Raw genomic sequence first — 12,415 nt, forward strand, 5'->3', positions numbered from 1 at the left:
CAACTGAGCGCCATTTTTACCCGCAGAAATGACAAATTTGCTCGAATTGAAGTACGACTTGCTATAAGGGGCGGTGGCCTTGAAATTTCGTACCCAGCGATTGTTATTTCTGCGCAAACCACCAAAGGTTGCTTCAAGAAGAGAGATTTGAATCAAGTGATGAAATCCTTGTGGAATTTGAAATACATTTCGAGGAGTATGACGAAGCATTCTGCGAAGAGAGCATGAAAAAGTTGAGAAACCGTTGTATTGGTGTAATTTTGAAAGAAAAAATGCTTTGTTCCTTACACAGTCCCAGTACTTATTGATTAGTGTATAAGTATGTATATTGTCAATTCACGGTTTATGTATTCATTTACACTGATTTGTCGACTCTGTACCTTTAATTTGTTGAAAGACTTTCAAACACAATCTTGACGAACGCTACGGCGCTACATGAGAGCAAGACTGTGGGGTGTTTTTAAGCTTCAATTTAAAAGCTAGATATGTGTGATACATTTTTCTAACCCTCTGGTACAGAATCTTAAGCTGAACTATCTTGAATCTACGAATATGTGCAATGAAATACCATTCGAGCGGGCATATAAGCTTACCTCCAGAGGCTGTCTATCTTGAAAAGCAATAAAAGCAAGCTATTCTTTTGCACACGTAAGTCCAATTTATTTCTCTGTTAATTTTTACTTAAGTGAACTACAGAGTTTCCTTTGCTAATTATACATCTACGTCTTCTTCTTCTGTCTTACCCCAAAAAGTTGGAAACGTTTCCTGACAAGGAAAAGATAACATATTATTCGATTATCCAAATAACAATCTTCCTAAAAATTTACTTAAAATCTGCCTTAAAGAAATAAGAAAAAAATTTTAGCTAAATGGCGATCTATTAAAAAAATTAAAAAAAAAAAAATTAAATATCTCCTTATATGCCATACACTCTCTTGTAAGTCCAATGAAGTTAGCTGACCTTTTAACTTTATTTTTGTGGTTTAATTTACTTAATGTGTCCTTTGCCCCTTGGCGAATAAACTGCATATCGGATAACTTTGATAGAATTATGAAAGACATTTGACTTGATTTTTTCTTGTTGCGGTTTTAATAGAGAAAAAGAAGAGAAAAAAAAGAACCACAGCAACGAAAAAAAACTAGAACGGTAGTAAGGTAAGGCATTAAATGTGATTAACATAAAAACACAGTGACCCTAAGAAATGTGAAAAACGAAAAAGGGAAAAAGCAAAAAAAAAAAAAGAAAAACTATATAATTAAGTCTCTTTTTTTTTTAATATATAAAAACCTTTTTCTTGCGGCTTTCAGCAAGAAGAACCAAGGAAACTATTACAAAAATACATTCTCTAGTTAATTAAAAAATCTTTTCAATTTTTTTTTCCACAAAATAACGAAACTTTTTAATTTCAATGAGAAATTTCCAACAATAATTATTATAAGTTTTAAAGTAATTATTTTCGAGAAACAAAATATAATACAAACAAAACAAGAAATTTTAAGGCTATGGTGTAAGTCATTGAAAAAAAAAGAAGAAAATTGGCTTTAATAAGCCGTCAATGGAGGAGCGCATAATAATTTAACCGTTTGAGTACCAGACGGTTTGGAAAAAACACTGTCGAAAAATCCCAAGCAGCGCGATCGCGCTGTTTAGATTTTATGTCGAGAAAACCCAGCACATTTCGAGCATTGCCGACAACTGGCGGTGCCTTACGTATTGTCGAAGTCGAACGCAATACAATTACAATAGTATTATAGAAGTGCAATAATATATTACATAATAAAAATTTCTATTTTGGTGTTGTGTTTTCTATAATTCTTGTGGAACAAACTTGAAATATTTATTAACAAACAATTTAAATGCATTTAAATACATAAAATTAAACAAGCGCTATGGCGTCGCTTGGTATTTCTCGACATAAAATCTGAACAGCGCGATCGCGCTGCTTGGTACTCAAACGGTTGAAGGAAATAATATAGAACAACAGCTGCTTCGTAAAATCCTATCGGTTTTACTCGTGTCAATCAAGGCGTATATATGTTCTGAAAATTGCAGAAGTCTAAAAACCGTAGAATTATTTCGCTTCCTATAAGTTTTTTTCTTTTGTTTCCTTAACAAATTAACATAAAACATGCTCTATCGTAAATACAGCTAAGATTCGATCCGATCAGTTCATATTCAAAAAATGCATATTGAATTATACTGCGCAAGCAAAATATCTGACAAATTGTATTGAAGCTTTACTCCCACATTCTATAGTTTGTTGTTGAATGGGTACCCACTCATGGAGGTGTAAGCAGAATGACGTAGTCCATTTTGGCACTGAGCTGTTAAGCAATACTTTTTGGTATCTATGTCAAAACACCAAAACGATATCTCCTATCGATAGAGATTTAAATTTATTAATCCGCCTGAGTAACCGAAGGCGAGCAATCTCGACTAGCAAGTCAATGGTCGATGGTTCGAATCTCAAGTGCGGTAGAGTTTTTAATAAAAGCCGATAGACTTAGATGCTAGCGCTTTTAAGAGCTTGGTCTTAGAATTTATTTCTCTGGTGAAATTAATAATAATAATAATAATAATAATAATAATAAATTTATTAGTCTGTTGCAGTACTGCGTGCAAAGAGCATATTTCGGGGTTTGATTTATTCTCAGAATTGATTTGGGGAATAGTAGAGATATAAAGATGTGTGAGTTCAGCTTTCTATCTAAGATTTTGTTACCGTAAAAGTTGTACTATAAAGTAATAGAGAGTAAGTTGTACGAAATATTTTCGAAATTTTGTTTCTTTCTAGTGTTAGTTAAACTAGAGAAACAAAGTAGGAAGGAAACAAATTGTCTTAGAAAAGTGTAACGAAAAATGCGTAACGAAAAGTGCAACATAGATAATATTTATTTACAAGAAGGTTGGTTTATATGAAAAATATTTTCGTAAAAAGGATTTTAGTCGATATTTGACTGAAAGAATTAAGCAAAAATAATTGCAATCTTTACAAAGATACAAGCCCGGCTATTAAATAGCACGTCCCATTTTGCCTACAATTCTTTATTTATATTTGTAATAAAATACAGAAGATTAGATTTTAGTTCCCATGTAAAGCCTATTTTCTCACGACAGCCATTATAGGAGACAAAGATATAAACGTAAAGTGGCTTAGTAAAATTAATTGTCTCACCACAGATTTGATAATTTTTCAGTTATTTTTCCCTGAATACTGAAAATTAGACATAAGATATATAATGTAAGAAGCGAACATAAGATAGAGCCATAAGAGGTTAAAAGTATAAATATAAGACGTTATTGCTTATAAGAAGAAGTGAAGTCCACAAAGTGGCTCAGTGCAAAACATTAAACACCAGACATTTTCGTCAATTAAAATAAAGTTACATTTCGTAAGAATAGCTGCACCGGAGAGGCGGCAAAATATGTATTGACCTATCCGATTCCAAACTTTCGCGTTAAATTTCATATGTCAGTACATTATTGTCGAGCGGTTTCCGTCAAAAGTTTCATAAATAGTGACCAATGTTTACAATACAAAAATACGTAAGCAGATATTAGACAGGTACACAGAGGGACATATAGATGCATACAAGCTTACACTGAGTTACATGTGTTTTCTTCTAATTACACTTATTTTCCAATAGAGTCGGTCAATAACTGAAGAAAATTATCTTTTCAGTGCAAGTTTGAAATTTTCGCATATCACTTAAGCATATACTTTTGAACACTTACAGTTAGAAAATATATTACCTGCATAATTATGTTTCTTATGTTAATAAATTAAGGAATATTTAAAAGACTCTTAAGTGCTTCTGGTTGTTACGTACGCGGGCACAAATTTAATATCTTCTGCACCGCAAGTGATGCATATTATAATGGTAAATCTTCATGTATTTAGATGGTACACATTTACAAACCTTATGTTCGGACATTCATGAGAAGAATAGAATAGGAAGAATAAGTTCAAGCTTTCTAATCGCTTTGCTCTTGTTTTCCATGTTCCAATAACATGCTGACAAAACTAGATATGAAAGGACGGACGGACGTAATTAATCCCTCTATTCAGACACCTTTTCTATACAAAAAATATATGCACTTGGAAAACGGGAAAATTTTTATTCCGTTACACTTCAATAAAAACGTATTCAGTAGTTAAAGCAATTCACTGCATGTGAAAAAAAATTTTTTCTTTGCTTTTGTTTTTTTTTTTTTTTTTTGATTTTACATGAAACAAACATATCAAATTATGTCAACGACAATTGCGTGTTAAATCAAGAGTCAAGTGGCAAGTGAAAGAGGAAAACATGTTCAAATGCATATACAGTACTTGTGTGAGCAGCAATGTTAGCAACAATAGTCGACGAGAACATAAATTCGAGTATAAAAAGAAAGCAACGGACTTTTGCCAAAAGAAAAAAAATTTTTTTTTTTCTGAATCCCTGATACATCCCACTCTCGTAGCCATATATACCGATAGTCATGTCGCCATAGATAATGGTATCTCTTATGTGAATGCAAAATATCAATTGTGGCCACAACAATTTTTGGGTTTGCTATTCTTATTCAAAAAACAAAAACAAAAAAAACCAAGCAGAAAATTCTTTATATGCTTTTCGACAAAAAAAAAAAAAGAATAAAGAAAAAAAAGCAAGAAATATGAACGACATTCCCTTTACACATTTTTCTCTTAAGCTCACTTACACGCATGTAGTACATGTGTGTGCTGATAACTGACTTCCCCAATATTGCTAGCAATTGTTAGCCAAACGAACAGCAAATGTCATTTTTTGTCAAACTGTTTGCTTTAGCCATGCATTGTGCACATGCACGTACCCATACTTTCATACATACATAAATACATACACGCATAGACACCCATGCTCAGAGACACCATCAAGCAGTTAGTTAATCCTTGTTTCCAATTTGACATTAAATATGGTTGATGGTTATGTTCTGACATCTAAATTCCACTTTAGTGGTAATATTTTAAGCTGGACCAAGGCACGCGTATGCTTCTATATATACACAATGCGATGATATTCAGTTTTATTTTTCTTCAATAAAGAGCTTTTATCAAAATATTCGCATTCTTTAAATGCCTTCGAAATTAATATCTGCCATCATCTAGAGCACAGATTGACATATTACATCAAAGATAGCGTTTCAAATTAACAAAATTCATAGGATAAAAAAAGGCACAAAAATATGTAAAAATTGTTGTATCTCTACTGGAAAATAAAAAAAGATTTGAAAAAGATTTGAAGAAGATTTAAAATATATTTTATTGCATAAAGGAAGCAATAGTGGCGTTAGAGAGAATCTTGCCTTCAATTTTTACGTTAGCAGGTATATTCTAGTTCATATTAATCGAACCTCACACCCGTTTTTAATTATTATGGTTTTAAAAATTTACTCAAGGTCTCTGTACAAATTATTGACATATATACTGTAGACGTTTGCATTAATTCTCCGAGCATAGGAGTGGCGAAAAATCATCTCATATATTGGTTGTTATCATATACTTGAAGAGCATCCCCACTACAAAGTGCTATAAGAAACGACGTCTCTTATGATTTGTCACTTTCCACTTCATTAGAAGGACACGGCGAATTCGTTGTTAGACTTCTGTCAAATGACTTGTGTCCCTTTCAATCGTATTATTTTTTGGTATGATTCTGGGCAAGATGTTAAAACTTGATAACATTCTAACTTGGCATGAGTAGCCAAGTAGGTAGGCAGGCGACTACCAAGTCTGAATTCGCGAAATCGCATTTAAACGCTGTAGAGTTTACTTCCATCGTAGTTATAGTGAGTGCTCAGTCGGCGTAGGCATAAAAGTTATCGATTGGGTGCACAACCATTAAGCTACAGCCGCATCCGCCTCTCCTTCTCTTTATTCATTTCTTTCGAATCGTCACACGAATATTTTGAGTAATTGGTCATATAATAAAAATAAAAACTAAATGCCATACATATAAATCATAAGAAAAGCTCGTAGGACAGTAAGATGATTTTAACAAAAAGGCCGATATGGATGCAGACAATCAAGAGCAAGCGAAATAACCGCAAGTAAAAATTAGACAAAAAAAGAAAACGCATATAATAGTCGATCGAAAGCACTAGCAATTTAAGTCACAAATCTCACGAAATCTCTGCTGCCAAAACGGCAATACTCGGAAGAATGGTAAGAAATGCAGAAATTGAGAAGTTGAGAACACGTAGCCATGACGCCTCGCTAAAAAAAGCATTCACATCAATTTTGTTATGATACCTATTTCAAATATTTGACTAATTAGTTGAATTGTAAAAATTAAAAGCAACTGAACGAGTTCCTAAACCTCTCGTTGCTCACACGTTTTCCTAAGCATGCAAAAATCAAAATATCTAGTTTAACTGTCCCAAACTGCGATCAACAAATAAGCACAATTTTAGAAAATTTATAGAATTGTGTTGTGTAGGTAAATGCAGTCTTAAGTATCCCATAATCATCTCAATTGCGAGCTAATTTCTCAGTTAAACGGTAAATTTTTTTAAAAGACAAGAAATCTTAATATTCTCGGAGAGCACGCATCCCTTAGAAAGCACCAAACATATTAGCAAATATAATGTAAGAAAAAATTTTATAGATAGAAAAGATTCTATTCTATGAGAACTGAACTAAAACGTATTACTTTGTCACCTAAACGAGGGGCATGTTATTATAAATGTTTTAATATTTCTTTCAAAAGATTTATTATAACATTCGCGATAATAGGAAAGACGTAGCATAATAATTCTTTTTAAGATGAAGAAAAATTTCAACACATTGCTTGCTTCTTGAACGAAAAGCATTTTTTTTTTTTCTGTAGAGGGCAATAACCGTTATAAACTTTTTTAACCTTCGTCTATATCTTTAGCACTTAGAGCGCGAGAGAGGGGAAGAGAGAGAAAAAATAATACATACTTCCATAAGCAGGCAGACAATTTTTTGTGTTAAGCTAAAGAACAGCCACATTAGCAACAACAACAACAACAACAAAATTGTCTTAGTTAACCATTAACCTGTGCTACTTATCTACAAAGGACTTGTTCTGGCTTTGACGGCAAGGAAAAAAGTGTTGCTTTTATAGCAATATAATAAAAAAAAAAATAAAAGAATATAAAAAAAAAAAAAAAAAAAAAAGAATTAACTAAAAGCTACAAAAACAAACCGGCCGGTTCTTTAAGAGCACCTCAGAGTTCATGAATGCGTAAAATATTCGCATAATCACTGTGCAATAACAACAGCAACAAGAGAACAAGGGTGAAAGTTTAAAGACGAGAGAATGAGAAGTGTTATAAAAACAAAACATGGTATAAAGGCAGCTCATATTCAAAGCATTACAGCCGTTAATGTAACAAAAACAAGAGAAGAAAAGAAGAAAAAACGAATAATTGTTATTGTTGTTATTGTTAAACACTTCGGTGTGCACAGGTAGGTATAGTCTTCATTACGCAATGACCTGTTAACGCTTACAACCATTTTTTCGCCGTCACAAATGTTTCAACAGCTTTCCAACCTGTATATATCATGACACAATGCAATAACAATAACAACACCAGTAAGTAAAGATAGACTTCTCCTTAATACATTTTAAAAAGGAAGTAAAGCTTTCGATTCAGGCGAACATGAATTTCCTTTGCATTGTAAAAAGTTATAAATATTTACAAAAATTAATATTCACCGGTTATTATGTCTGCGAGTATAATACACTTGATACAAAATTAAAGCACTTCTCAGTTAAAAGAGATATATAAAAAGGAAAGCAAGGAGAAAGAGGAAAATTGCTTTCTATATATTAAATGAAGAATAATTAAAGTGGACACGGCTATATATTAAAATACATGTAAAAAGTCATAAGAAGCCTAAGAGGCATACACTGCAGCCGAAACAGATAAGAAGGCAATCGCACGGGTAAAGAGTAAGCAAAACGGCTGCTGGTTGATCGCAAAGTGGTTTTTTCTTGAAGCGAAAATTTTTGGTATTAGAAATATGCTTTATCCAACGGCTTGATTAAAAAAACCAAGAGACATCAAAATGACACAGGTCGATCTTTAAATATGCTCCGCTACCAAAAAAATTGATTATAAAGTACCACAAATTTTACATTGGTCAATATTAAAAGCTCGCTTTTCCGGAGTATCTTCATATTGGAAGGAGTTCAAAAAGTAAATTTTCATTGAGATATATTTAGAAAAACGATATTTTTTCACATAATGACACTTTCAAAATACGGACCTGTAAGGAAAATGATTGCAAACCTTGTTTGGTCCTAAACAATTTTGATAAGTGTTCGACGCTGGGATAAAACATGTCGGTGGAACAAATTTCGCTTTGATACTAGTGACAAGCATCGAACGCACAGACATCCGCCAAAACATAGTAAACTCCAGACATCTGCAACCACCCGCCTGTGATCTCAACACCACTATGTCTGAAATTTCAAACAATTCAATTTGCTCGCACACAGGACTGTCGCTAAAGTGAATTTATCTGCCTTCGCTACCGGCTCAGCTGTGCAGCTGTAAAGTGCTATGAAACGCGTTCAAGTCCTTTGGTTTGTCGATTGTAAATAACGGAGAATGTCATATTTTTCGCAATAGTTGGATCTGGGAAAATTAAAACTGGACTGTGTATGAAAAAAGTTGCCCACGCCTAATGTACTTAGTACAACACATGATATATGGCAAAAATAATTTGATAAATGCGACGCACAATAAGGTTAAAGATGTTTTCTCCCCTGACTCGCAGCACAACTAGCGAAAATTGTGAATATTGGACCATCAGTGTAAAAGTTTTATGCCCTTTTTTCATACACAAGACTTAGACGATCTATACCTGTCGCTTGCGGAACTTTTTCAAAATCAAGTTGCACTTATTGTTCGCTTTATCAGTTCATTTACTTATTCCGATTAACATTTTATTTCTCATTGAAGTATTTTAATTGTTGTTGCTATTGTGTTCGATATTGTACATGTTACTTAATGTATTCGCAAGCAATCGTGCCTTAATTCACAGATTCCGCATTATTAATGCATTGCTTAAATGTAACTCACGCGTATATCCATGTACATATACTTACCCACAACCTGCATGGTACCGATGGCAGTGGCTGTCGAGAATAATGGAGCATCTGCTGTTACTTCACACGAAAAGTTACCAGACAAACCAAAACCCACATTGCGTATTAACACTTGCGTTGCATTCGAGCTGGTTACCTAGAATTACGCATAAAATTAAATTAAGGCAAAAACGGCAAATTAAAAAAAAAAATAATTTTCTTTTTAATAAAATTGGTTTTAAAATGATAGTCAACCACGCTTCCTTTCAGTCTTCAAATTATCTTTAAAATAGATTCAATCTTCACCTATCGCAAGATGTGGGTAGTAATCATTACTTTGAGGAGCTTTTCAAAATACCACATGAGAGATAACAAATAGCACTATGGCCACCCAATATGAGAACGATATCTATAAAGTTTACGACTCAGCGTATATCGCAGGATGCCACTTCACTAGCCGTGTTCGCCACACGCTTTTCCCTCTGATTACCTGTTCAAGCGGTAAATTATTCTGACTCTAGATTTTTATAACAATATCAGGGAATAGCATGCTTTAATAGATAGCCGATATACGCTTTCGAGGCAAAAGCGAATCGCGGCCAAGTGAATTGCGAAGTAGATGCTGAATGGACAATACTTTGAATGAGCAAATTGTAATAATTTGTTCACCTTAAAGTAAAGAGCTTTAACGGAAGTTTCTCTGAAAGGTACAAGATCGAAGTTTTGTTGACAAGACAAAGAGCTAATCGGCTTAATTCACCATAAAAAAAGCTTGATTTTTTTTTAGCGCGTCTCCTTGCTACGCAAGGAACAGAGCAAAGGTCTCGTCCCAGACAGATCGTGACGGTTAGTTGATGGTGTCAAGTACTTGGTGATAAATACTTGCTGACAGATAACAGACAGACAGATAGGTAGTTGGTAGTTAGTGACAAGTAGGTAGTGGCAGGTAGTTAGCGAAAAGCAGTATTGATTGGTAAGTGGCGGCATGTAGTCGGCACAGGGAACTGTGATTTGCAATCACTGATAGGTGGACTGTGACAGATAGTTGAAGACAAGTAGCTGACAAGAGACACACCATCTGATCTGGTCCCATTTGTTGAGGTTAACTAGTTGGGGGTATGCAAATGACGAGGGGGCTTTAGCGCGGGTATATGGCGACTTGGAGCTGCTGGTACTTAGTTGGCGGAAAACGACATCTGCAGATAAATGACGAATAGTGGGTGACTATGAGCTGACCGCGCATACTTGCTGAAATTTAGCTGATGACAAAAGCGAAAGGTGGTCGTTGTTAGCTAGTTGCCAAAAGGTACAGGGGCGGAAGGAGGAAAGCAGTGACACACACTTAATGTTCTTGTCGTAGTTGGCGAAAGATGGCCGATGAATGCTTGTTGGTGGTAGGTGAGTCATAATAAATGTCAGATAAGACGTAATTAATTGGAGGACTTGTTGACAGCTAGCTGAGGACTAGCATTAAGTAGTAAATGTCAGATCACTATACATGCATGATTAATAATCGCTATGCACATTTTTAAGATAATATTGGCGTGTAGTACGGCCAAAAATGGCCGTTTTACACATACACCAATACCAAGTACTTAAAGAACATCCACCTCATAAGACGTAAGGTTTCCGTAAATAGTCCTAAGGATTTCGTCTTCTTAAAAAAAATAATTTTCTTCCGAATGAACTTAAAGGCCCAATTTATTTGCTTACTTTCACTCCGGTGGTCTGGAGAAGCACACCCGAATTTATTTTAACGATCGATAAGCAATGCGACGCTAGCTTATTCAAGGATGTAATATAAAAATATTTTCTAATTAAATTAAAAATTTTCCCTCCTGATAATAAATCGAAATAGTAAGTAAATTGAGATTTTGAGCATAGAAAAAAAGACTCCCACTTGTTTTCTTTTACTTTCGATGACTAAACTTCAATACCTAAAACCTAAGCTAAAAAGTAAGAAAGCACTTAAGCATATTAAAAAATATCTCGGAAATAAAAAAACATCAAAAATCCCTTTTTTTTAATTAATTTTGATTATTTTTTTATTCGAAAAACCGCAACAAGAGAAAACAATAAATTGTAAACAAACAAAATGTCTTTTACTGTGCACAGCACACACGTAAACGTAAAGTTTAGTTTGGCCACAAAACAAAATCTCAAAAACCTACCAACACCAACATCATGCATTCATTCATTCATTTACTTACCACCCATACGTGAACACAAATGAAACTATATATATAAACTTGAAATATAAATTAAAAATGCCGGAGAATTGAAACTTTGAGAAACTTTCAATGCAGACGAAAATGCAAATGTTGTGCAAGTAGAAAAAAAAAAAAAGAAAAAAGAAGGCAAAGAAAAAGCAAAAAAAAAAAAAAGTTAAAGGATGACATTGGCACCAAATACCTGCTTTCACTATAATTTCATTTTATACCTTTTTTCCAAAAAGGAGAAGAAAAAAAACATTCAAGAAGAAAAAAGTAAAAACTTTTTCAATAATTTACTGGATCCTTTTTCGGTTTCTTTGCTTTTTGCTCTCCCAGCCACCCACTTATCCACCTACTAGCATTTTGGGATTCACTAAGCAAAAGTTCTTCAGAGGCAGAGTGTTGCAGTTTGTTTTTGTTAGTTTCCTTGCCAGTCTCACTGGAAGGCAATATTAAGGACAACTTTAACGATATGCTGACATTATCGTTACAGAAAATGTACTTATTTATATACAGATCGCTTAGGTTTTTAGGTATGCATTCATTTCGTACATACATACATACATGCATACATATACACATACAAATATAAATGCAATTCAATGCAATACAATCACTCCTCTACTCTACTCTACGCTTGCCGCCACTGCTAGTCATCGATGTAGAAATTTAAATGAAAACTATTTGCATCTCTACATACATTTTTCTGTTGTATTTATTTATTGAATACATTGAAAGCCAAAGTTTTTCTTTTACTTTTTTTCATTCATTTTTAAAGCATAGCAAACGATCCGAATGCGATGAAAAAAAAAAAAAAAAAAAAAAATTAAAGAAAAATAAGTAAGAGAGAAGCGAATGTTTTTATACAATTTTTTGTAATCTATTAATGTGTTTTATGGCAACATTAAAATTGTTGTTGTAATTATTAATGCTAAAAAGCTTAAAAAATAAATATATTCTTAGCTTGCTTTTTAAATAAATTGCAATAAATTTTCATATAATATATCGAATTCAGGAAGTAAAACGAAAAAAAACGTATTGCTTTACTTAATGCTTCCTATTGAAGACTTTGTTAAAATGAAATGAAAATTTCATTTAAAATTGAAAAATATTGATAA

At 33.3% G+C, this 12,415-nt stretch overlaps 1 protein-coding gene across 1 annotated transcript in view; it reads right to left on the minus strand.

Moving 5' to 3' along the window:
• Positions 1–12,415, minus strand: part of LOC119640736 — an 84,027-nt gene that overhangs the window by 33,227 nt on the left and 38,385 nt on the right. The window contains exon 3 of the mRNA XM_038038940.1: positions 9,106–9,241. Coding sequence (XP_037894868.1) covers positions 9,106–9,241 — 136 coding nt within the window. The remainder of the gene's footprint in view (positions 1–9,105; positions 9,242–12,415) is intronic.

Source organism: Glossina fuscipes, unplaced genomic scaffold (genome assembly GCF_014805625.2).
Source record: "Glossina fuscipes isolate IAEA_lab_2018 unplaced genomic scaffold, Yale_Gfus_2 127, whole genome shotgun sequence".
Classification (NCBI taxonomy): Eukaryota; Metazoa; Arthropoda; class Insecta; order Diptera; family Glossinidae; genus Glossina; species Glossina fuscipes.